Genomic DNA, 27399 nt, shown 5'->3' on the forward strand with positions numbered 1-27399 from the left:
TAAGCAACTTGTTTTGTCCAAAACATATTTAATTTACAATGCTGTAAAATTAAATTCTCCCATTTGAATAAGGTAATTTTGCCATTTGTCCTTGCAAGATTATTCATGAGGATTAAAGTGTTGTATATTAATTTTTCTAATTTTCAGTTCACTAATCAAGTAAGCGAGCATTAATCCAAAATTCAATCTATGTATTCTAATTCTAGGTCCACCTGTCCAGGCTGCAGGGATGGATGGTTACTCACAGAAGTCACCTGTGGACAGGTGTGAAAAGCTCTCGAGGTGCCGGTGTTTTCTGCTCAGGTGCTGACGTCACTCCCTCCTGTGCAGAGTTTGTCACTTAGCCCCAGCTTTCGCCTCTCATTTGTTTATTTGGTTGTCATTCACTTCAGCTGCATCGACCATCTACACTCTCTTTATAGGTTTATTTGTTTATGATGCCTCCTTAGTTTGTTCTGTCCACTTCTGCCTCTGTTTTAAACAAGCCTAACAGGCATGTCTTTAGCTTACAAGGCCAAATTAAAGTAGCAGCTGTTGACTGTAGTTTAAAAAAAGACAGACACATCATGATTCAGGCACTGAACAACTCTGCATCATTTACAACCTTTATGATGAGGATTATTAAAACTGCATATCCAAGGTCCCTTCATGATTCAATGAAGCATTATTTTCTCCTAAGAAAAAACTCTTAAGCTGCAGCCTGTAATTTTTAACCAGTTTCCCTTCTTTTTTCTGAATGTTAGTTTGGCACCGATGTAAATGTAATTAAATGGAATTAAATTTTTCTGCAGATCAGCTGTGTTTCCCATCTGCTCTTCAACACCTGCGGAGGCTTTCAGGACACTGATTAGGACGCTCAGCTTGGATAGCGAAAGTTCTAGAGTGCAAATTTAAGCAGCTAAGAGGAGGGTGGGAGTATGTACGTACTGCCAGGTGTAGCTGACTCACACCAAAAGCAGGAGGAGGCAGGAAATGGCATGATTAAGGTTGTCAACATACACTGCTGGAGCAAGCGTGGCTAGCGGGCTACACAGAAGTCCACAAAACTGTCAATTATACAACGTTTTATCAAACATTTCCCTGCCATTAACCTCTGCCGCTTTCCTTACACTCACTACAGCCAAACAGCATCTCTGCTGCTTGTGTTATTTCGCCATGACGTTATCAGCCAAGAATATAAAGAACACGTCTTCATACCGAAACGATGATGGCTCCCAAAACGATTTATATAATGATTCCCACTTGACCTCATCTGCATGCTTTTATGAGTTCATTGAGCTGCTGCCATATTGCAACATCGCTACATTCCTGCCAGTGGTTTCATGCTGTTCTACTAACCAAGAGTTAAGATGGAAGCACACAAAGAAGACTGCCAGCTTAAAACCAAGGATGTAAACAATGCCAAATTTTAAAGAAAATTTCAAAATCAGTTTTGTCATATGGACAAAAATGCATTCAGCACGTTTTCAATCACAATGATACACACAGTGCACTTTGGTAGAAACACTGTATATAAACTTTTGCTTGTTCACAGTAAAAAAAAAAAAAAAGCGGGTGAAAACCTTGTTTTGTCGGCCTCCAGGTGGTCTTACCTCGCTGCAGTGATGTAGAAGTGCACTCAGGGGTGTGTCGGTACACTGTGACATCACTGTTGGGTCTGGCTATGGGTGTAATAACACACTTTTGATCAAATTAAAATCTAATTATGCTAGAGAGGACCAGAGAATGCAGTTCTTTCCAATTTCAGACTCTGTGAACAGCATTTCTTTTTGAGTATATATTAACTTTTTAAGTCTGAATCTTAAACCTGTTACCTGAGTGTTTGTGACAGTCAGTGCAGGGGTAGCCCTGCTGTGCTGCATGTGGTGTGCTGAACTTTGCTGAACCTCTAACTGTTCACACATCAGAAGTGATAGAAACGAGAAGATGATACAGACAACAAAATGACTGAAGAAAAGAATTGTGAAGCTACTCTCCACACAAAAACTGTCTAATGTTCGTCTGATATGGTTTTGCAAAAAAAAAAAAAAAAATGTATATGCCAAATACTGGACAAAGATTCTCTTAAAATCAGATTTTAAATTAGAGACACTTTTCAGCAATGATTGAACATCAGTCTACACGGTGACATTCAAACATCCAACTGTAGGAACAAGAGGAAACACATTTGTGACCAGAGGGGGGAAAAAAACTAGGATTTGACAGGCATTTGTGATTAAAGAATCCATTCCTCACAGACAGACAGCATCACTTTCTGTTCTGCACGCCGCCCTCTGCAGCAGATGATGAGCAGTGTCCTGCTGTACAGCTGGGAGGGACGACCAGCCAATTACATCTTCTTCCGCTCTTAAGTCCATTAATCACCTCATTACAAAGGCCTTACTTCCCTTAAAGGAGAGTTCCGTCCCGCTATAACACTTTATCACATTAGTGTTTAATTAAGAATTATGTCCCAGCATCTTGGTTTTAATTATGGGAATGCCCGGCTCCATTTGTAAAGTAACCGTGTGGTGACATGCAGCAGCAGCAGCAGCCACCACTGCAGGAAGGACAGGGAGGGAAAACAGGCTGTGGCCTTTTGTTGAACTAATGGATTTAGTTTTAATGATGGAGGAATAGAGGGCAGAGCTTCCAGGCAACTGTGGCTTATTTGGAAGAATGAACATCGATGCACGAGTAAAAAGGGGGCCTTGTGAAGTATGCGCATGTTACCTATGTGTTTGATTTGCTGACATTAACAACTGTGATACTGTCAGCACAATACAGGAGCTGCTGCAAAGAGGACGATCAGGCTCCTTCATCTTTCTCACATCGACATGTTTGTTTTGAAGAGGGAAAATAAGAGCTGTTGTTCACAGGGACACCGCTGGGCTCTATGCTTAGTCCTCCAAAACTCCTCCTGCTGCACATTGTTTCCCAAGCAGCACATGTTCAGAAACTGATTAACTGTGGATTAAGGGGCAGCCAAAGCAGCAGCAGCAGCAGCAGCAGCAGTAAGCCGACAAATATCTCTTCGTTCATACATTACAGGTTGTGTTCAGTGAGAGCAGTTCACTACTTTGCATGGGTGCCTGTGCACAAAAGCAAAAATGAAACATAAAGACAAATATTAAAACTTAGAAAAATGCAAGAGAAAGGTAAGTTTACAAAGGTGACAGGAGAGAGAAAGGAATCAAATTAGCATAAAATAAATGCAAACTCAGTTGTATGAGATAACGGCCTATCGTTGACCTTATAAATGTAGACTTCACAGACTGAAGTATTGTAAGTAAAGGTCAGAGCTAATGGTTAGACTGAACATTAGACTGATATGAAGACTGGAGTTACTGGTGATGAGGACTGGGTACAAACTTAAGTACTAACTAAAATACAGTACAAAGTAACAAAAATGACTGACAAAAGTGTTGGAAGTTGGCACTGAATGCTTGGTCAGATTTTCAGTCTTTTAGTTCAAACTACGCAAACTTTTCCTGCAGAAATATTTGTTTCTGATAGGTCTTTTTTCAGATTACAGATCAATTAGATGCCAATATCCTAATTTTATAAATGGTAAATGAATTCATATAGTGCTTTTCTGGTCTACTTTGACCCCTGCTTTACAACACGTCACCCTCACACACACACACACACACACACTTACACACCTTAGACACAGCATCTGGAGCAATTTATATCGACCAAGGACACTTTGACATGCGGACTGCAGGAGCTGGAAATCGAACCACCGCCCTTCTGATTCTGATTAACTATATTTAGTATTTTAAATCAATATCAAAATCCATATTCATGTCTCTAAATTAATGTGGTAATGGTTTATTGATTGAACATTTCACTGAGCAGATTGGAGGTGGTGGGCTGACATTATGAGGGTCACCACAAAGTTAAGGTCAGAGTTTATAATTACCAGAATCTTGCAGACATGTGTGAGTATTTGTTGTTGGAGCTGTAGCTCTTTTTTATGCTGATTGTTTCAGTTTAGTATAGTTGTCTTCAGCTTCCTGTTGTTTCTGTGCCAGATATTGGGACTGTGTTGACTCATGGCTGTCTATTTTTAAAAATGGGAATCTGATGAGGACTAGTGACTGTCATCTGAAGACTAATAGGAATCCAACTCAAAGAGAGCAGCGCTCCATTTCCACAGAGAAATGACAGCATGGAGCCTCTTGAAGCTGAAGTTCCTCCACATATGAAAGAATTATAAAGTCCAGCCTTGCTTTCATAAACCTCTCAGATGTTCCTCATGATGGAAGTTTCAGGGTTCCTCACTGGGAAAAGTAAACAATAAGTTTATTGTTTTAGTTTGAGGCGTTGGAAGAACAAACGAGGAAACCCCACACACTAAGGATGCCAAGCGAGTTTGCAGCAGTGAAGAGGAAGTGTTACTTTCAATTAGCAAGAAAAATAAAAGGCGCCTCACTGAAGGGGGCTGAGGTTGGGGTGTTGGATTTGATAATGATCCAGGGGATGACGCAGGAGGAGACGGAGAGGGAGGACTGATGAGGACATGTCAGTGCAGTGAGGGGTGGTTTCTCCTGGGGTGCGCTTCTGTCAGATGTTTAAGGAGGGGCTTCCAATCAGATACGGTGAAGGTTGATGTCTCCATTTTCAGCTTCCGTGCTGCCGGCTCATCATCTGTTGCATCAGCGCTGCAGATGTAGCTCTGTTCACAGACCGATGCTCACGGCGGCTTTGATAACAGCTGGAGTAAATCGATTTGTGTACGGATTGGATGTTTCGTTTTGCAAAATGGGATCTGCCATTTGAGAGAGATGTCACCTACGCTTTCAAAATGATGGATTTGGCCCTCTTTTACACTGTTAATACATCAAACATGGTGTTTGTGTGTGTGTGTGTGTGTGTGTGTGTGTGTGTGTGTGTGTGTGTGTTCGTGCATGAAGGAACATGAAAAGTAATTTTTCTCTCTGAAATGAGATTGTGAGACCAGGTCCAAAAGTAAAACAGAAGTTATGGTTCATTTCTATGGAGAGAAACCCACTGAAGTCTTTTTCTCTCTTTTTTTTTTTTTTTACATTTTTTGGAAAAATGTTAGAACTTCTTCTACTGCAATTCTTTAATGTTTCAGAGATGCTAAATAATAAATTAGACGACGGCTGTTGTAATAAGCTGTAATTAAGTGTCTGTTGTAATAAGATTCTCCACATGTGCAATAAAATGTGTGAAGTAACCTGCACACTGAGGTGATGAGAGATGAGGGGGCGAGTTGTTAAATATGTCCACATTTGTTGCCACTGTCTCATAGATTTATATTGTCTGTTCTGAGCGCTCTTTGTGCGCTCTGTCTTGGCTGTCTTTGGCTGCTCGGTGCCCACACGCTGCTGTGTAATTCAAAATAACAGAGGACCCTGTCAGATCTGGGGCACTCTACATGATGTTTTTGTCTAGTCCTCCGGTGTCAGATGATTGTGTTTTTCAAGTGTAATTTTCCTGAATAAAACACTGTCTTGATATTTTGGCCAGATTGATGTTCAAACCTCCAACTGCTCCAGATGAGCTGCTTAGTCATCACGAGATAAGGGGACAGTCTGAAAATAACGCGGGACCATGCGAAGCGTAAATAACACAGTGAGGTGAGAGTCTGGTTCTACTTTTCCACAGAAGATATCAGTGTCATCCACCAATGTACTGAGTGGCCATTTAAATAAGTGCAAACACACCTGTAGTAAAACCATGTTGTAGCTTGTACTACTCCCACAGAAGCCCCATTCACACATTCACCGCAGGTCTTTACTGTGTGATGCTCTTTTACACCCTGTAGGTACATTGTTTTACAAACGGGCCTGAGGCTGCTAGCAAGTTAATGTTCACACAGCCTTTGAAACCAGGCTTTCTGACTGGAGGAAGACCATTGTCCCAAATTCAGGCGAAAGAAAGCGAATGAAGAGAGGAAAATACCGACAGCAACCAGATCAATTCAAATGTTTTGAATTGTTTTGGACTATCTCAGACAAAAGCAGTTCAAAGTGCTTTACAAAAAAATGAAACAGCAAGAAAGTGCTTAAACAAAAACATCCATGCACATAAATACACATATAGGGGTCAGGGACATGTATGTATTTTGCATGTCATCCAATGCGGTCACACTGATCAAAAGAAATGGTTTAAGGAAGCGTGTTTTCCATTGTGCACGTTGATGCTCTGTCGCCCTCTGCTGGCCCGGCAGCCTCTGTGAGAAGACGTGAAGGACGGAGAGATCGTCTCTCCTGCTGTCTCAGTCCACAATTAATCGAATGAGCATATTTGGTTTTGTTGACAGGAGAGTGACTCTTTTAAATAGAACAAATATGTTCTCTTGTATTAATTCCCTGGCTGTTAATGTTGACCCTCAGAGCCTCGATGGCACACACAAACACATTACACACCACACCATTCTCTCTGTGACTACTGATTTAATTCTGGCTTATTCAAATGAAATCCCTGCGCTGGTGACAGAGTGTGCTGAGCGAGGAGAGGAGGATAATTAGTGGCATTAAAGTGTTCCCTTCCCTCCTGCGTCTTAGCTTTTTTTAATTACGAGAAAGAAACCTCTCTTCATTGTCTCTCTCAACACGCAATATGAATACACACAACCACACAGGCACATACACACCAACACAAACACAGAGAAAGGAACATTATGGGTATGCACGCAAACATGCAGAAACAGAGCTTGGTCATTCAAACATACCAAATACAGACGCACATTCATCACACCATCACGGCTTATTAGCTGGTGTTGTGTTACTGTTAGTGAGAACATTTGTTCAGTAAGGATTTCAGCAGGTGCTGATTTAGCTGTGAACCAAGAAGGACACTAAGATAAGAGCTGAACCCAAAGCAACTGCAACTTGTGATGTCAAAGATGTCTATGACTGTCCTGCAATGGCTTTTTACCTCTCAACAGTAGAAGTGTCAATGTGGCATTGCTGGACAAGTCACTTCGACTCTCCTCCCCTGAGAGACATACTGTATGTCTTGTCATGATAACAAGATTAACAGCAAGACTGGGACTACTCAACGACTCTCTCTTTGATTCATCTGGCCACAAACCACAGGGAAAGGTCTGAATACAGCAGACAAACTAAAAGGATTATCTTTCCCAGGGACACAGAGTTCTTTATTTCTTAGACTGAAGACACATCACATCAAGACAATAAACACATGGCAGTGTCAGCCTCCCTCCCCCAGCTTCTGTCATGCACACACACACACACACACACACACAGAGTCGTGTTTCCATCACTCTGGAGAACATTACATTGACGAACCCTAACTTTGAACCACACCCTCATCCCCGATTTATGTTATGGAGACTTCATTCCCCACAATGTGACTGTGTAACCAGATTTATGTCCCCACAACATGAGTAATACATGTCTACACACACACACACACACACACACACACACACACACACACACACACACACACACACACTCCTCTCACACCCTGCTGTGGCCTGTGATAAGATGCCTGCCAGACCCTGCTACAGATTTAAAAGTCTGTTCTGGGTCTGACTTAACTCTGCTGTGTTTCTGCTCTTAACCCAAGTCTGAATTAATGTAAATGAGTTGTCCAGTCAGTATTCCAGCCAATGTTACCCAGCACATTTATCTGAATCAGAATAGTCCAACAACAACATTTATTCAAACGGTCAATACCAGGAAAGCAGTCCAACACAGGCAAAGTCCAGTAAATGATAATTTTACCACAAAATGTTTCATTTGTCATTAGATTTTTATTCAAAGCAGCGACTAAAGATCCATGTATTGAGGATTTTCAGCTGAGTTTAATTTGGTTCACTTGTCTGCCTTTTAAAAGAAGGTGGTGCCCCGAACTGCAATGAATGCAAAGACAGATAATTGTAAAAGTAGTCATGCTGTTTACCAAGCAGGCAGGCATGAGGAGTCCAGGTGGATTTTCACAAAAAGAGGTTTATTTGCGCAAAAGTTTGTCAATGCATAAAAGTTCAGGGCCCATGAAAGAGGTCAGCTAAACAGAACTTAACTCAGGCTATTTTAACTCAGAAAGAACATAACTGACCAAACAAACAAACAAACTTAGCAAAGAGCAATCCCTTGAAGGTCCTGTGATTCTCACTGTTTACACTGCGTTCATCCTTAGGTTAAAGGTCATGCTGAGTATCATGAAAAAAATGGACATTCATGGACACAAATCTAATAAAATTCTGACTATTTCATGAACTGCCCTGATGCTGGACTGGCATGCAGTGCAGCACCAGCTTGCAGAGTCGATGTTAAGATTAAAGTGATTTGATTATGCGACTTGTGTAACTATCTAACCATTTAGAAGCACACGGGTCAACAAACTTTCTGGCATTCAGAGCAGCCTATGCGACACTGCATCACATTTTCTTCACTGTAAGGGCACCTTAGAGGGCACTTCATGTTTTATTTTCAAGGGGGGCATCCAAGAGGGCACTTTTGCAGCATTTCTTTCAAACATGGGGCCACTGGGGGGAACAATCACTGACCAGTGCTTTCATTACTTCAACAGTCTCTTAACAATAGAGTTACCTCCATCATGACTGGAAACAGACGTTTGCAATGTTTCCTTGGTGCCTGAAATTCTCAGTAGTCGTCTGCCTCGATAAGAGGAATCCTGGCATCAAGTCTGGATAGTTTCTTTTCAATAAATGTGTCTCTCACCTCTGTGCAGAGTGATTTTTTGATTTTTTGATTTTTTTTTTTTCAGAGACTTACATGGAGATGTGTGTCAGGTGTGGAGTCTGATCTGAGCCTTGTGGAGATTGGCTGGTTTTGACTGTTTTCCTGTCTGTTGTCTTTACTCATCATGCAAAGCCTTAGGAGCCCTCAGCACGGTATTCCTTCAGGTTGTCCAGGTCATTGGGTTGTGTAGTCTGATTTTAAAAGGAGAACAGTTGATTTCAGAGGACAGAAGTGATAAGGAGGTCCAGATCAGCAGTTTAGTGTCATGGATCCACTTGGCTTATATTCCACAGCTGGTCTATTGACAGTTGCATTCAGTGTCCTCAGACCTTAAAGTTGCACCAAGTCCTCCAAAATAAAATGAAATTTGTATTTCTCCATCGGCATGTCCTTGCACTGGTGAATGCTTTGAAAAAGCATTTAGACCATGAAGTATTGAAATAAAACCTAACTGAAAGTATAATTTAATAGTCTAGAATATCACCACTCTCTTGACACAATGCTGAGGAGCAAGGTGGCAAAAACCATCACACATTCAAAGCTTTTGGCTTCATACTTAAAACCCACTGGAGTGTCTAAACATCTGTAACTACACTGAGTGTTTTATTTATAGTAACATAATTTTATTTCTATATCATGTCAGACAAGCTGAGGAAACCGATTGTGCTGATGTTCATTAATGTCTGCAGACATGCAATTCCTTTGTCTTTCAGAGATGTTTAATGGCATTTGTCATGTTTTCAGTGATTTACAGGCATACAGACCCTCAGTGGAAATGACACAAAAAACTAACCATTGAGGTTAGTTGGACTTATGACCTCAGTGTAGATTTTGTACGTGTAACATCTGCGCCAGCCTGAAATATACAGAACCAATCAAAGCCACTGCAATGCTGCTTCTTTTCAAAAGCTCACTTCCAACTTTCTCACACAAACCCCATTTTTTCCTCACATCCCTGTCTCTCACCCTATTTATGCACCTGTCAGTATCTTCTTCCTCTCTTTCATCACAACCCTCCAGAGCCTCCTCCCCTCTCTCTGTCTTCTTCTATGGTGGCTTCCTGATTCCTCACCTTGTTGTAGCCGAGCTCTCGGTGCATAATTACCTTCAGCTTTGAAACCATGCGCCTCCCACCCTCCTCCCTGGATGCACTGATATGCTCCCATCTTGCTCACCAGCTTACACTGCCAATGGCAACAGGAAATAGCAGTCATGAGGTGGTGGAGAAAGTCCCACCACAGAGCAGAGTTCAATCTGAAAACTGACGCTTTTACCTTTAAGTTGAGAGACTCTTAAAAACAACTTTATTAGGTTTAAGGTGAAAAGGTGAAAGCCCTTTGCTTTACCCATCCAACCACCCCAAATCCATCCATATGTGGACTTTTCTTGCTCAGTATACTATGTCACATGAGTCTATCTGACTACCCTGCACACTGAAAAACAACATTGACGTTGTACCCAGTGCCTCAAAAAGTGAATCAAAGGCTCCTGATCAAGCTTGTTAGGAGTGAGAACAAGTAGGAGCAGTTCTTGCTCAAGCCGTCTGCAGTAGTGGCTGCTGGGGGAATGAATGGAGTTAACTGTAGTGCCAAGACAAAATCAGTCCATAAATGAAACCACTGTATGAATAAATATCAGAAAATAGTAGAGAAAATTATAGAGATTAGTGGAGAAAATGAAAAACTAAAAACCCTAAGCCTAAGGGTTATCATTCAAGAGTTAGCCTGAGAGGATGTAACTGACACTGAGAGTTTAGGACAACCTGTCATCACTGGGCCACATTATCAAGCCCACTTCAAAAGCCTGTGATGCTGAGGACTTTGATGAAAGGTCATATTAAACATAATTAGGTAGCTGAATGACTCAGAAACTTCACAGACAAAAAGTAAATAAAAAAATAAAAACACACACACACTTAGCCAAACAAAAATTACCCAAATGTGCATTTGAAAAATAAACCCATTTAGAGGCAGCTGCAGAGCAGGCACAGTAAAATTATGTTGTGACTAGCCTGCAAAGTAAAAATGATGAGCGTCCTCATTCTGCAAGCTCTGCAGTTGAGAGCTTCACAAAAAAATAAATAACAGCAGCAGGGCTGGGTGCTGCTGCAGTGAAATCTCTCCCGTCAAATGTAATTAAAAAACTTCTGGCGAAGGCATGAATTAAAGGCTCCCAGTAGCATTGATAACCCTGGTGTGGCAACAAGCAAGGGCTTTAACAGTCTCCTAATGGGCCCGCTAAAAGGCCCTTTAATGTGTTTTCTCCTGTAAATGATCAAAACTCCTTTTCAGTAACCTCAATAATGATCTTTATCAGGGAGTGAAAGAGGAAATATTCACAAAGGATGAAAGGGGAAAAAAAACACCACAGGCGACGGCACTTGGATGGGCTAAAGGCTAATTGTATCGGAAATGAGATTTTAAGCGGCTGAATTAGCAGAGGGTGCAGCGCGTGGCAGCTGAGAAATGGAAAGAAGATGGAGGGAAAATAAGCGCAGGTCACATGCAGATAAGCATGCCAGCTCTCTGTGAGTCTGAATCTGTGTTTGTGCAGCTCTTTAAACCACACAGGATGCCGTCTGGTGATTAATTAGGCTGACTTAGAAGAGCAAACCCTGTCATTACTTAGCGTATTCATTTTTCATTTCAGTCATTTAGACACACTCCTCTGCAGAGTGGTTTACAGTGAGTCAATACAACTGAATTCATAGATCAGCAAATTAAAGTCACTGCAGCCTGACAACAGATGGAACAAAATCTTGCCTGAAAATGATTGTGCAGGGTAAAGAGGTGCAGGATAAAGAAGCACAGCAGCCGTGTTTTTAGTGGAAGCAGAGGGGATACAAGTGAGGATGCAACAGAGCTTCTTGAACAGATGAGTTTTCAGGGTACTTGTGGAAAGAATTAATGTGAATATTTAAATAATGGAAGGAGGGAAAGAAGACAGGCTTGAGATGTGGAGAACAGTGCTTATTGCACAAGTAAGGGACTAAATATGATGTAGCATCTCCAGCTGTGCACTCAACTCTGTCAGCGTGTGTGGTCGGCATGCAAATACGAGGTGATGGATGTATCTGGTCTGGTCTAAAGGGAACAGGCTAAAGATGGAGGGAAAAAAAGAGGAGGCTGTGGTCGCTCGAAGACTAATGGGCCGATTAAGAGCTTCAAGGGGGCGGCCATTTATTTGTTGTGTGTGACTGGATGAAGATTCACTTCATTAATAAGGCCCGGCACTTACCAACATTGTGTTTTTTTTTTCCCTTGCGCTCTCCAACAAGCCTCTCTCTCCTTTTCACTTAATCGTGTCTGGAGCCCAAGAAAACAAATGGGGACAAAACAGCAGCAGAGCAAAAGAGCTGCATCACCACAACAAGACATTCAGGACAAAAAGTTCCCTTCCAAAAGAACGGAGAGCTTCCATGCTTGAAAAAGTGCTGTTTGCTCTTGCAAACAGTGATGAAAACACAACATGTAAACAGGCAATTAATCCTTATGGAGCGATGTGTGAGGTATAGTCACTTGCCTCTTTATTACTTTCAGTTATCTGAGAATCCCTGAGCGACTGCCTCGTTCATCTTAGCAGCAACTTGCGGCGCACTTCCTCTAAAAAGCTTAACTAACCATTAGAATCCATCACCGTCTTCCATTTACAGCCCTTTTAGTGGCATGTACATGGTTATAAAACATTAGATGCAAGTGCAAACACTAGCAAATAAAAACAATCTTCAAAGGAGATACAAATGATAAATCTGTATAGGCGTGATTAAAAAACATCACACTTTGAAACAGATGCACTCCCCCGAAGACAATAAAGCTTTCAGGCAATGTGACTTATTTCAGCTCCAGAAATGGAGAAGTGTTTTTTCATCAGGCGTAAGTAATACAAGAGGAGTGATGGAAAGACAGTTTAAGTTTGTTTTTGTATTTAAGAGATTGAGGGTTTTAAAGGATTGTTTCCTGCAACATTCAAACCACAGGATGTACAGCATCGAGCATCTACTGTTGGATTATGTTGGTTGTGTTGATCAGAACTCTTTGAGTTGTAGTTTGGAAATGAACCTTTGTGGGTTTTTTGTTCATTTTTAGGGCTAATATGTATGTGTTTACAGAGCAGATGGCGAGAGATAAATGTAATCTTTCCAAGAAAAAAATTGTCAAAGTAGTCAGAGCTGCAGTGTGTACAGATCCTCTGTCTCAAACATGTTCCCACTGGCAACACGGCAATGTGACGTCACCATAGAAATGGCAGCATGTAGGCGAAAGTACAAAATGTAGAGTTACTATAGCTACTCTGTCGTAAGTTTTGGTTAAGAAGCAGTTTTAATTAGACCAAGTATTGAAAACATGATTTGTGTCTTGCACCAAATGCCGACATGAACATGGCGGAGCATTGATGTTCCTCAGGAGTCGGTGAAGACCAAAACAGAGCTAAAAGGATATTTAACATTAAGATTAAATTCACCAGAGGACCAAAAACACAACTCCAAGTGAACAGCAGTTTTTTTCCATATATCTACTGCATGTGTAAATTGGCTTGTTTTCACTGCACCCAACTGGCCAAAAATCACTTAATGCAGGTTTTATTTCATCTCTTCCACAAGAAGAAATGTTTCTGCAAATCCAACCAAGAAACAATGTCTGGATGCTGATGAATTATGAGCATGAATTTATTCATTTACTTTAAAGCACTTAAATCATTTATCAGTGACAAACCGGCTTCCTTTGCTTGTGTACAAGGACCACTGCTTTATAAATCACACTTAAAGCCAACATTACCCTGCATCAGTGAAACCTTCACTTCAAGATTCCACATCAGGCGCCATCCCCTCACCCACATCTGTCTCACTAGTGAAAAACATTTGTAGTGGCTTGAGCAGTTCCCAGTAGATGAATGATACGCTCTCGTTGTTCTAACTCATCTGCTTGATGAATTAAGTAACATACAAACCAGCTGTGTCAACATCAGTGCAGCAATGGAGCTAACTAGACACAAACAGCAGGGACATCTACCATTAAAATCAGTTGATTGTCTTTGACTGCTTTTCGCGACCGGTGTTACCCGAGAGCTGGTATCCAATATGGCCTGCTCAGACTGTGAAAAGTAAATGATAAACGTACAGTTTGGTCCAGTGCTTATTCACATGCGTACATGTGTACCGGCCACTCATTATGGTGTTACATTCTGAGGGGGTGAGCGTCACACAGTGCCCCCTGGGTAATGCAGTTTATTTATGAATCGCCCAGAGAACCTGATATGAAAAGGGCAGAGAAGAGTTCCAGCAGACTGAGAGACACATGAGATAAATCTAGAAGCGCTGCATATCGCTGTGGGGAGAAGTTCATAAAGACCAGGCACCTCCAACTCCTCAGTTGACTCCCCTTGAAACCAGGGACAGTATTGACAGACTGAGCTCCACTAAGTCATTATGGTAATACTGCTTCAGTGATGTGATTTACTAGGCAGAAATGTAATAAAAGCTTAAGGCTATAATGGAGCCTGTCATATCAACCAGCTTGTCAACATAATTGCCACTTCCATCTGCAATTAGATCCCACTGCATTCACTAATTTCCATTTCCATGTGAGCCATTCAGCTGTCTGATAGTCATCCAACGGGTTAGAGGTTTCAGTGTCGTCCTCAAGGACATGTTGGAGGAGATGGACTCTCACTGGCTGTCGCAAACTTTGAACTTACATATGTGTGTGTGTGGTCTCGACAGGCACAAGGACACATGCTATAGCAATACCCCCCGGTTATATTATCAGATGTTATTAAAATACCGAATGTTCCTTGTTCCTTTCAGCTGAAACTTTTTTTTTTTGCCTTTGGAGTCCTCTTCCTCGTGTTTCTCCTTAGTTTTACCTCTGGCTGGGTTCAACTGAATAAAGAAATCAAACGCTGGAGTTGTTAAAGTAATTGCCAAGCTGGCACATCCCCAGTTCCTCTCCAAAGACACAGCGGGCACTTCAGAATGTTAATGGCCACCGTGATCCAGCGAGGGCGATGTAGCCTTGGCATATGCACAGCTAGTGTGTGTGCATGTGTGTGTGTGTGTGTGTGTGTGTGTGTGTGTGTGTGTGTGTGTGTGTGTGTGTGTGTGTGTGTGTGTGTGTGTGTGTGTGTGTGTGTGTGTGAGCGCATGCCCACATTAATGATTTGACTATAAGACGCAGATTTCGTGTTCTTTCAGTGACCTTCTCTCGATCCACTTCTATCCTCTTCTCCCTGGACTTCTTCCAAATTTAGAAGCTCTTAACACTGAAGAGTCAAAGTGAACCCTCAAGTCTGAGGACATGAAGGAGGAAAACACTTAAAAAGAGCTCCTAATGATCCCATAGTGTTGGTTAGTTGTGTATTTTTACCGGACCTGTCAACCCTCCCATTTTCCCTGGGATTCTCCCATATTTTAACCATCTCTCCCGCTGTCCTGTTTAAATATTTTTCTCTAAATATGTTTCTCTCTTTAGAACATTCGCTGTAACAGGTGATGAGAAGTCATTCAGAAGAAGATTGAGCATTGCAGTGACGGAGTACCTGCCAAAAAGCAACTGTCTCTCTTGTCAGTAGCCTCTCTCAAAATCACAAGTGAAGCATAGTGTGTAAGTGATGTGTACATATCCTAAAAGTAATACATAAATAAACTAAGTGCTGAATTTATCTGCCCTTTTGTGTTTTCATTAATATAATACAGGGATGTTCACAGTTTTTCACTTTCAACCAGAGTCTAATTCTGACTACCTAATTGTAGTCACTTAATGTAGGAACTAGTAAACACTATCCTTGTTGCTCTGATATTTTAAAGCAAGTGGTGGCTAGTGCTGATTTTAGCATTCACTGTGTACCCCTGTCTAAATGTAAGGGGTATGTGGACAGTGGTGGGATGGACCAGTGTAGGGTGCTGGGAAATTTTTCTTACTTTCAAATCCCAATGTTTACAGGTATGATTTTTCACCCCGTGGCAAAAAAAAAAAAAGGACAATGTACCATTTCTCTTCCAACAGCTACAAATGCTTCAACAATAAAATGGTAAAACAAGATTTGGTCAGAAAAAAAGAGGAAGGCTGGCAATCTAGAGCCAACATTTTCCACTATCCATCCATTTTCTATGCCGACTATCCCTTTTCGGGGTTGCGAGGGGGCTGGAGCCTATCCCAGCGGGCGAGAGGCGGGGTACACCCTGAGCCGGTCGCCAGTCGATTGCAGGGCAACATATAGAGACAGACAACCAGTCACACTCACACTCATACCTAAGGACAATTTAGAGCCACCAATTAACCTAATGAGCATGTTTCTGGTCTGTGGGAGGAAGCCAGAGTGCCCGGAGAAAACCCACGCATGCACGGGAAGAACATGCAAACTTCACACAGAAAGACCCTGCCCGACCTGCTGCGCCACTGTGCTGCCCATTGTCATGACCGGCTCCAAGCCACAACAAATAAAGCAGAGGGTGACAAACATTAAAGCAAAATGATCACAATTTATTTAACTCAACTAAACCAACTAAGGCAACAAACTAAAGCCAACAGTGCAAAACATGGGGAGTGCTGTTCTGGGGAGTGGAGTGGAGCCTCCTTCTCCCTCCTCTCTCCTCTCTCCTTTCTCCCTTCTCCCACCCGAGTCAGTCAGGCGTGGGCTTAAGTAGTGGGAACACCGGGCCCAGGTGCTCCCAATAACATTCATGATGGCCCCGCCTACTGAGCACCTGCAGCAGAAAAGGAAAAAGAGACAGCAGGCAGCCTAACAACCTAAAGGGGCGGGGTCGTGACACCATTTACCTCTATTATTCAAACTATTTCTTCTATGATGGATTTATCATAGTAGAAACTCAGACTATCAGGAAATGGACAAGGCCCAGTTATACCAAACTGTCAGCTCTTCCTTTCTTCCTCTCACTCATTTAGTTACATTTAAAACAAAATCTATATGTACTTGCGACCCATGCATGAGCATGTAAGAACGTTGTAGGACGTGCACATTTATTTATATTGCAATTTATAGACAGCTGATTTCAGAGAACAAAAGCCTTGAAAAACTACTGCTTGGTGCTGAGGAGTTAGCATATAGACAGCAAGTTAGCAACTAATTGGTGAGCAGAGTAGAACATTTATCTGTGAAGAGCTAGATGTTTTCATCACGAGTTCGTGGAGACCACAAACGGAGCAAAAATAAAGTTAATATTGGACTCCAAATGAATGTTAATGTTGCTCGGTTGTAAGTAGCATTTACTAACAAATTCACCATATCAACTTAGCACAGGTGATATGGCATGTATGTTTGCAGCATATATCCACTGGCGTTAAGTGGCCAAAAAATCAACTGGTGCATGTTTTAGCACTTCCACCCTTTGCCAGGATTTGAAATAAAAAAAATGTTTGCAGAGTTATGTGGGGACCCTGCATACCTGAGAGTGTCTGATTTTACAGATAAACTTACTTCATTTAAATCTCATCCACAGTTACATGATAATATAAGTATTGCTCCTCCACAGAGAAATGTATTCAGTTTCCAAAAATATATAAAAAGTGTCATTTATTTGGAGGGAGTGTCAGGTGGTATAATTAGCAGGAACCACCATCCAGATCATCTAAAAATAAATTGTGTGACGAGCCCAGCAGAGAAGCACAAAAACATACTTCCCTGCCGAGTGCTTAATGTGCAAATCCAGAAATCCTGCCAATGAGACACTGCGGTGAGGAATAAACAGCAGTGCTGCTGTTTGCACTGCCAATTACTGAAAATACACTTACAATCACTTCGTCTGAGGAGGAGCAGAAGATCAGGTCTTAAAAAGCTGATTACACACCACAGACCCGCGGCAACCCTGGTACCCGTAATTAAATTTTACCATTACTAAATGAATAAATAGGAAAAAAATATACAGTTTCCCTCAAGGCCTTTAGGGATAAGCATTTCAAAAATAAAGTAAATGTAATGTTGAATCTGGTCCCATTTTCTTTAAGAAGCAAAACACTGGATCCCCACAGGCCTCCAACCCAGAAGGATGTGTTTAGATATAAAAGATTCAAGTAAGTTATTGTTTATTAATGGGATGAACATAAAATTGAAATCGCTGTGTTTGAGTTTGTATTACAGTTGGTTGGGTAAAGGTTTGTGCGGTTAAAGAAGAATACTGGTGGGACTTCAGAACAACACTTGACTATAAATTCTGTAGACTTTGGGGTCTCATTCCTGATTTAACTGCTTGACTTAATCTGAGACTTTAAAAATTTAAACAAAAAGTTCTCTTTGTGCTCTTTGGGTTTGTCTTGTTTTGTCTGTTTTCCCGCCAAGTCGGCTGTGGGAAGTTCCACTTCAAAATTGCAAATATCACAACAGCTAATTTTTCTCAACTTGATTCCCACATTGTAGCGAGGTTTGCTGCTCAAGATCCAAGACATTTGTGCAAATCTGGGAAAGCAAACCTTGTTAACGAGATATTTGAATCCTCTACTCCTCAATGCAAGTTAGCGTGTGATATTGGACACGGGGAGCTCACATGCTTACTGTTGGCTTCTTTTACTGTCCCTCTTGATCGCCCTGCCTCTTGTTCACACAGGTCTGCTGACACACCTGGTGGCTTCAGTTCAATTGAATACAGTGCAAATGCAATATATTTACTGTTTGAACTGATAAATGCAGCATTTTTTGTAAATGTACACTCATTATGAATTTCATACTTTCAACAAGTTCATAAAAGTTGGCACAGGGTCGTGTTTGCCTCTGTGTTACATCCTTTTCTTTTAACAACACTCAGTAAATTCCATTTTTGTCTTTTGCATGTGCAGTCTTGTGTGGTCCATTTCTAAATTGGATTTTTCAGTTTGTTTCCTTAAGTACACGTTGCACACGTTTTTCACAGAGAGCTACAGAAACAAAAATAATGACGTTGAATTACACAGCGCTACGTCTGCTTATTTTCAGTCTAAGCCATGCTGAACAGCGTCTTATTGAGGTGAGCTGTGAGGTCTGCTTCTTGAGAAGATGAAAATTAGACTCTTAAATTATGACTTTATCAATCTAATTAGATATTTTGTTTTTCCAACAGTGTGCAGGCCATGTCTGAATTGTTCAAATATACTGTGTAATTCAGAGTCACTTTTGAATGTGATGTCAGAGGGACAACTACAAATCTGAAAACGAACAGCAGTCAATTACAGAGAATTGCACCATAAGAAGAAAATCAGTGTTTTGAGCAGACCCTCGAGTCTTCAGGAGCAGACCCTCGAGTCTTTAGGGTTGGTTGGATGAGATGAGCTTCCTCCACAGATGCCTTCAGCAACAGGTCGCCCGCTGTTTGCACTGAGGGCCATCTCTTCACCCTCTGAGTACTGGTGGTGGACCCCCAGTTTTTTGGGGGGTTTTTTTACTGGCTATTATGGAGGTCAAATTTGAGCATTTATGATTGATCTGTTCTGGGCTGCTGTTCAAATATGGAGGTGCAACATGGCAGACTCTCAGGAAGAAGGCCAGATCCTGATGCAGATATTAAAATCTCATTCTTAGGAAACAAAAACATGATTCTTATTTTCAGGTGATTATATACAAATGAAAGATACTAAAATTATATTTATATAAATATATATTTATATTCCATATTGCAACAATAGATCCCCTTAAATTTTACACCGTGGACCATTACTGCTTTTGCATTGACTGCTGCTACTGTAGTTTTTTTTCCCTTAAATATCATATTAATATTCTGCATACAAATTCATTAATACGTCATATCCACTGAGGATGAGTTGGAGGATCGAGTCCTTTTCCTCTCTCATTGTTATCTGTCTTCCATTGAATACAGGTTGAAAAATATTTGCAAATCATTGCATTCTGTTTTATTTGTTTTACACAGCATCCCACAGCTTTTTTGGAATCGGGGTTGTACGACACTACAGCCATGAGACTGAAAGCAGGAGGAAACAGCTCACCTGGCTCTGTCCAAAGGTAGGTAGGCACTGGGCCTTTGTGGGTCGTGTTGCATATCAATGAACAGATCAGTTTCATGGTGTAACTGGAGTTACAGGATAGTGAAATAAATATGATGCAGCACCTTTATTTATCAGTTTAATTCACTGGATTAGCCAAAACCAGACATCCCCACCTGGTTAGTTTATACATATGAGAACTGGGTTTCCAGAAAATTGATTATCTTGAGTGATATCACAATATCAATGTACATAGTGGTCATAAATAATAATAATAAAGTGGAAGCTGTTATCTCCATGTCCATCCCTCAATGTCACATCTAATAATAACAAGGAGTTGGATGACACAGAGACTTTTTCATTGTCTTTTCACAGTTAGTCTCACAATTTTGACGTTTTGAATCTCCAGGTTACTGAACACACAAAACACAGAAGAGCTGGCGACTAGCAACCCACTTTAATCCCTATGAAATAAGATTTTCTTGATGGATATCATTGGGACACAGGAACACAGATGTGTTCCAACATCTCAGTTGTGATGACAGAAAGAAAAGGTATGTGCAACATTTACAAATTTCATTCACAATACAGAAGGCCCGCAGTATGTACAAGGTGAGGAAATTCAGTTTGTCAGCAGTTTAATATCTCTGTAGCACCTCTGTAGCACAAAATGGCCATATCAAAGAAAACAAAGCTGTGTTTACCAGTACAAACTGAGTAAAACGCCTCTGACAGTCTGTCACAAATAAAAGGTATTAATATTTTGGATTGGCCAAGTCTGTGAATTCATTTCTGAAAATGAACATACAAAGGATACAGTAATAGAAAAAACAGACAACATTATTAATATACAATATTGATTTATACACACAATTTCAACCAAGAATGGTACAAAATATTTCCAGATTTTAGGGTTCCTACATATTTTCCTTTATTTTTTCAAACGTCACTTTCCACGCTTCCGTCCTTTAAACTGACTTCATAATTCATGAGCGCATCGGAGAAATGTGACAGTAAACAAAGATATCACTCAGTATAATGGACAAATATTAAGGAGCAAATGTGATAATATAAGCAACGGATACTCAAGTGCCAATTATGACTGAGTAATATTTGAGGCAGTTTTCCGGGCTGTTCTGTACTTCATTAACTGTGTGAGGACTCGGATGTTAAAACGGAATTCATTTTCCACATGTAGGAACCCTGAGACAGTTTTGGGTGTGAAAAGTGGAGCCACCAAATGACTGAATGACATCAATACATAAAAGGTCTTATCTGTTAACTACTGTGACACATCTTCACAAAGATTCATTGCAATCTACTAACGTCTGCATTCAACAGGTTTCTTCTATTACAAATAATTCTTTCAATATTTGACTAAGACATTTAAATACTGAGTTCCCCTTACAATACATTTCTTTTTTACCCCATTTCCCCCATTTACCTCTTGCAACAGGACAATAAAACACCTTGCAGAAAATATCCTGTAGATGGACAATGTGACACGTGTTCCACCAGTTTCAAAGCCACAAGTGGCCGGATTGAAAAATAGATTTTGTTGCTGGTTACTTGTTTTTAAAAAAGGAAAAAAAATAGTGAAGTCCACCAGGGCCTCAGTGTTGAGAGGCATAGTCATAGTTATTGGCTTCCAGTACAAAGAAAACAGGAGTGTGCTGTTACTGAATTAATGCAACGAGGTATGGAGTTGATACCACCCAGAGACGTAGTCATAATAAGATGGAGGAGAAAAGCACAGCAGCTGAGCAAAAACAGGAAAAAAAAAAACAAAAAACGCAAAAAAGGCCTAAACTTTAAAAAAGGACAAATAATAATAATAACAATAATAATAATAATAATAAAGTTAAAAATAAAACCTTGACCTCTTTAGCTGCTGCTGCTTCAGAGCAGGCTAAAGCACCACTGCAAATACATTAAAAACAGAAAAGTAACATGCATTAAAGGAGTGCTCATGTGTCCCCATCTTTTCCTGCTCCTGCCCTGAGCTCTCAGAGCAGGTGGAGGAAATGTGTTCTGTCCATTACAGCACTCAGTAGAATCCACCTCCATTAGCTTACTTCCTATGGGCTCAGCCTCCACTGGCTAAGTAATAATATAGTGGAATCGGTTATTAATACAGGGGTCCAGGGCCGTCGTCCTGAGGGAAATGTGAATGGAGGAGGGCCTCCATGTAGGAAACGTAGCCGCTGCTCGGCATGTAGCTTTCAGACATGTGCTGGGGGGGTGGAGGAGGGGATGGGTTAGACAGGAGGGGGTCCGAGTTCAACGTCGAGTGAAAAGGGGTCGGCTGCGGAGTCAGCGTAGGGTCTGAGGCCGGTGTTGACTCCATTGGAGCGTCGGTGAGGGTGACACCTGTGTCCATTGGAGTCTCAGCGTCCATCTGAATCCCACTGATTGGAGCGGGGGCATCCTGTGGGCTTGTGTCAGGCTGGGACAGACATGAGGTCAGCGGTGTACTAATACTGTGATGTTCTGCTGTTGGTGCTGCTACCGGGGCTGTAGTCAGGGGGCAGGCGGGCTCATCGGGTGCCTCCATGGGGGTCTCAGCAGTCGGGGCTGCACCTGAGGACACACAGCGGCGTCTGGTTGCTTGTCCTGCTGCTGTTGCTGCTACTGGGGCTGTAGTTGCGGGGCAGGCGGGCTCATTGCTTGTCTCCATAGGGGTTTCAGTAGGTGGGGCTGAACCTGAGGGCAGGCAGCGGCGTTTGGCTGCTTGGGCTTCATCTCCTGAAGGAACTTCCTCCTGTGTCACAGGTATGGCCTGAAAACAGACAGGTGCAGACTTAGCTAGAAACTCCTCATAAGGCCCACGTGTCCACAGCCTGTGTCCAAACATCACTCCCGACGTACTACACTGCACGCACTCATGTCAGCTCATGGTCTGTTTTATTTAATCACCCAGTGTGGTCGGTTTAAGAATATAACCTGTCAAGTCTGTTGTGTGTCTTCAAGATTGATTAGGATTTCAAGAGTCAACACAGTCTCCTTCTGACACACATTTTCATGGACAGCTTCTCTGGCATTTCAGAAGTCGACCGACAGTTTTTCTTTCCACATCAAATAATATTACATCTAACAACCTACACATTTTGGCCCAAACGCAGGCCTTTATCCTCTGTGGGCTGCGAAGCGTTGGCTGTTCGCTTGAACAAATAGTGTTATCTGCAACTTCTTACTGCTTATTGAACAATACAAGCTATCATTTGGTTGCTGCTGCTACAACCAGCTCTATGATCTGCTGTATCAACCCAGACACCTGCCAAACTGAAGGGTCTAAGACAAGACTGAACACCCTATGTATGGTGTGTGAGCAGAGTAGAGAGCAGACTTTCAGTAATGTACTCACCAGTCTGGCTCGGACCCTCTTGGGCAGTTCCTGATCAAGCTGATGGATCTCTGAGTGTTTTAGCATCAGTTGAGTCTGGTCCTGAAACTCAACCTGGGCAGACACAATAAACCTTTGGATGAATACACTAACATTTCCAATTGGTTTGTCAAATATAAGCAACAAACATATACATGCAAATACACTCAACTCAGCAGGAAACTACATCACTAGCCGAGCAAAAGAAGAACAATCCGTGGGTAGTGAAGAAAGAGTAGCAGGGTGGCTTAGTGTGCAAAAATACAAACTTGTACCCAGAAGTCACAGATGGGATCTCAGCCATTATAAATGGTTCCATCAGCAACCATGTGTCCTGTCAAAATGCCCTTGACCACGGCACTGAACCCCAAAGCTGCTCACTGACTGCATGGGAGCATCAGCTAAGTGTTTCAAATGTTAAAAAAAAAAACGGTCAGGGTTTCGGCCCTGACACGGTGACCAGCTGGAGGCTTGTTTTTAATGCATTGTAACCGTGCTCCTCGGCTCTAACTGGACTCTCAGTGCCGCAGCCAGCAGGCTACACGGGGACATGAAGGGAAAGAGATACGACACAGATTTACAGACAGGACTGAACAGCTCATTCAGTAACTGATATTAAGGGTTATGAAGCAGTCTCCATAAACTCTGTCTCGGTTTTGTGTGTGTGCATGTGTCAGAAACACTTGGAAGCACTTACAAAACCAGTGTCACGGCAAGATCTAAGATTAATAACCTCACTTAACCTTGTCTGGTCATACATGCCTGTATCTATGTAAGTGACTGTCAAGATCAAGATCAAGCCTCCCTCACTCTAGTCCAGAGAATCTTACTCAATTTTACATTTTCCACTTTTTAAGCACTCTGCATATTTGCCCTATAAATTCCCCAGCATGCACCAGTGATGCTAAATGGCTCCACTTTATGTTTTAATGCTACACTGTATCAAACTGCTTCACCGTAAACTACAAGAGCAGCCAAGCTTTTCGCATGAGCCACACCAGAGGGTGGCAAAGCAATTGCACAGACCACCCTGTTCCCAAAAGTGCACAGGTTCAATCACTTCCAAGTCACTCGGCAGAAGAGCATCAGATGATATATGTAAATGATGCCGTCACTCAGGTTTTTCACCTTTGAAACTGTGTGTGCTTTTTCGACGTGTAAAGGTTCATGCACTTGCACACACCGCAGCTGGGAATTACAAACATTGCTTGAAGACATCTGAGCAGCAGTGGCTGAGCAATGCGACTGTTTTCTACGCTCTCTTATAACATAGAGTTGCGTATCAGTTGTATGAACAGTGGATAAATCTCTGTAGGAAAAAGGACTGAACGTCAGTCTGTTCAGAGATTCAGAGTTAAAGCGGTGACTTTCTAGCCTCAGACCTGAGTCTCTAACCTCTAGATGACTTTGGAGTTTTCATCACAGATATTTTAGCAGTTTTGAGTGCAAATGAGCAATGTGCAATGTGCAAAAGTTGTGTTTTTCCTCACCTGGTAGACCTTCTGGGTGTGCTGTCTGACAAAGGAAGCGTTGAGGACTTGACCCTCTGCCGTGCCAACCACAAGCAACTCCCCCGCCTCAGGGGGACCAGTACGCAGGCAGTCATGACTCTGGAGGAGGAGGGACGAGGAAGAGCAACATGATGTAGACAAAAGAGGAAGAGGATGGACAGGAATAGAAAGAGTAGGTGGAGAGAAGAATGAAACTGCAATTAAGAGATCCGTATGTGTCATTTTGCTTCTCCCAATTCACAAGGAATATTACAATGAGTGACCTGAGGCAGCTCACAGACAGACTCTGTACACAGAATAAAGAACTCTGAGTAATAAAGATTTTTTTGACAGGATTTTCATCAGGTCCCTGATGTTCAGTGAAGTTTGACGAAGACAATTCAAAATGCTTCGAGGAGCTTGAGTAGGCAGCAGAGGATTCATCTAAAGTTCAATCTCTTCTTCATCACAGAACTTAATTCTTTATCACTTGTTATTAAAGTTGTGTTAGTTGTTATCATATGGCAGTTTGTCTTCAAAGGTTATTTGAAGTTACATTTAGTTATTATATTTTCATTTGACAAAAATGCTCCAGCAACCAAGCATGTGGCAGTTGCTAGGATATTTCCTCCTGGCTTTAAAGAGGAGAAATAAATTTGTTGAAGTGATCGCTGTAAACTGTACACAGGTGGGTGTCTAACGAAGCTGTAAAAATACTCACTAATATGTTTTCTGGGTGCAGGTTGTCACAATATGAGCCGTCATCGAAGTTGACCTCGTAGAACGTCTGTGTTGCCATGCCGATGATGGTACAGTGGTAGTACCAGCCATCGATGTTGCGACCAATCACCTTCTGGCCTAAGGTCAGACCCGGTGAGCCTTTGGGTGTTGTCCGAGGCTGGGGGGAGAAAACCCGCACAGAGAGTTAGAGGACAGGGATGAAAAGAGATCAGACCTCACTACGGTTTGTGTGTGTCTGTTCAAGTAGCAGTGATAAAGATAGTCCTATGTCTTCACACAGGAACTCAGATGTAAAGCATTAATATTCGAGCAGGAAGGAGCTCTGAAATACGTTCAAATCATGTGCATGTGGTTCTTGAGTAATTGTGTTCTCAAGGGTTTACCAACCAGATGCGCGTCATCTGTCTTTACTCTCAACAAGTTAAAACACGGTGTGTTAAATCAAACCAGTGACTCTTCTGCTCATTAACCCCATTGACCAATTTTTATGCTTCTGTGACACAAATCTCAATGCTCCATGGAGTCATCTCAGAACATACGAAAAACAGAGTAAAGTTGGTCAGCAGAATTATCGCTTCCGTCAGGAAATCCGAAAAACCTCCCATCACATCTGAAACACTGGACGATAAAGAACACACACTCAACCTCTTGATTTGCACTTACCTTTGAAGGGACCCTTTTATGTTTGTGGCAGGTGACAGAAACCACATAGGGCCAGTCGGCGGGCATCATGATGACTCCAGCGATCTGGGCGCAGGTGACGTGGAAGGAGGTGGCGCATTTCTCGTATGAGCACTGGATGCAGGCGCCGCGGTTCTGATTGGCATTCTTGCTGTGGCAGAACATACACTTCTACAATGGACACAGAAAAGAAGGACTTTAGTTGGTCATTTTCCCCTTGAGGTCCAAAGCTTATGTCTATTTCATGCATTCTCTTTCATGGACATTGAAGACTCACAGGAATGCCATTATGGTACTATGGTTCAGACTGGAAGCACCTGCCGGTTGTGGCTTTCAAAGCCAGTGAAAGTAAACATCTACTTTATCCCAATGGGACAGCACAGAAAGCTACTGGCTTAGGCAAACACTGGTGTTGACGATATTCAAAGGGACCATGGCCTCAGATAATCCTCAAAAATGAGCATTAAATCGTTTAACAGTTGCTGAATCTTATTTCTAGAACCTGACGTCCTAAAACCGCACCCTGCTATTCTGAGGAGGTGAAAACAGAATGAAAAACAGAATTTGGCTTTTTGGTGTCTTGCATCACTTATTCAACTTCTGCTCTTTCACAACCATACAAGGAATTTGCTCCCCTCCCTTGGGGCACTTCGCTTGTCAAATCCCTTGATTCCATCCCCACATCCTGAGTGTGAAATTACCACCAGCCAGCCAAATCTTTGCCTCTGGCCAGGAACCTCGTCTACTCTTCACCAAGAGACCCACAAACCCACAAACTTCACTCTTCATTTTCAATTCATTTAGAGTCCTTCTAACCTTCGCGTCCACCCCTCTGTGTCTTTACGCTCTCCTTCTCTGTCACTCAATTCAGTTAAAACCAAGAGAACGAGGGAGAGACGGACAAAAGGCTTGGATGGGAACAAGGAAAGAATGAGAGCATGTGTGGGAATCTGGCCTGTCATATCTTCTAAATACACTGATGTAGGTGTGCTTAAGAAACATTATCTCCCTGAAAAATCCTAAACATTATCTATTAAGATATTATCTGCCAAGAAACATATTTGATGAGAGAAAAGTGGCATTCTAAATGTTTAACTCGTGGCGACATACTTCGATCTAACAGGCAGACTCGACCTATTACCCCTACAGCTTTGCGAGCAGCTCTCTATCTCATGTGACGGCTATCTTTCTGTGTACTTGTCTTATTGTGATTATCTATCATCACACACACTATGTCTTCCCAATCCCTCATGCTTTCTCTCTCAACCTTCCTTCTCCATCCTCCTCCTTTTTGACAAATCACACTACGGACAGCTGTAGCGCGGCGCATGGCCGATCAATAAAAAATAAAAATTCTTTATTAAATTGCCAATACTTCATTTTTGTACTGGTGCAGGAAAAAGAATGTACAACAGCTCTCAACAGAGCTGCGCTGTGTGATATTTCATCGGCTGGTATGGTTTATAGTTCTCTCCAGGCTGGTCTATTTTTCTACA

The 27399-nt window shown here is 41.9% G+C and overlaps 1 protein-coding gene across 1 annotated transcript in view; it reads right to left on the reverse strand.

The window, feature by feature from the left end:
- Positions 1–19714: 19714 nt before the first annotated feature.
- Positions 19715–27399, reverse strand: part of kdm4b (lysine (K)-specific demethylase 4B) — a 46586-nt gene continuing 38901 nt past the window's right edge. Inside the window, exons 18-22 of the mRNA XM_070960644.1 lie at positions 25886–26074; positions 25203–25379; positions 24482–24601; positions 22974–23066; positions 19715–22388 (exon numbers count right to left, since the gene is read on the reverse strand). Of these exons, the coding sequence (XP_070816745.1) occupies positions 21738–22388; positions 22974–23066; positions 24482–24601; positions 25203–25379; positions 25886–26074 (1230 nt within the window). The 3' untranslated portion in view covers positions 19715–21737. The remainder of the gene's footprint in view (positions 22389–22973; positions 23067–24481; positions 24602–25202; positions 25380–25885; positions 26075–27399) is intronic.

The sequence above is a fragment of the Chaetodon trifascialis genome, chromosome 4 (genome assembly GCF_039877785.1).
Source record: "Chaetodon trifascialis isolate fChaTrf1 chromosome 4, fChaTrf1.hap1, whole genome shotgun sequence".
In the NCBI taxonomy this organism is placed as follows: Eukaryota; Metazoa; Chordata; class Actinopteri; order Chaetodontiformes; family Chaetodontidae; genus Chaetodon; species Chaetodon trifascialis.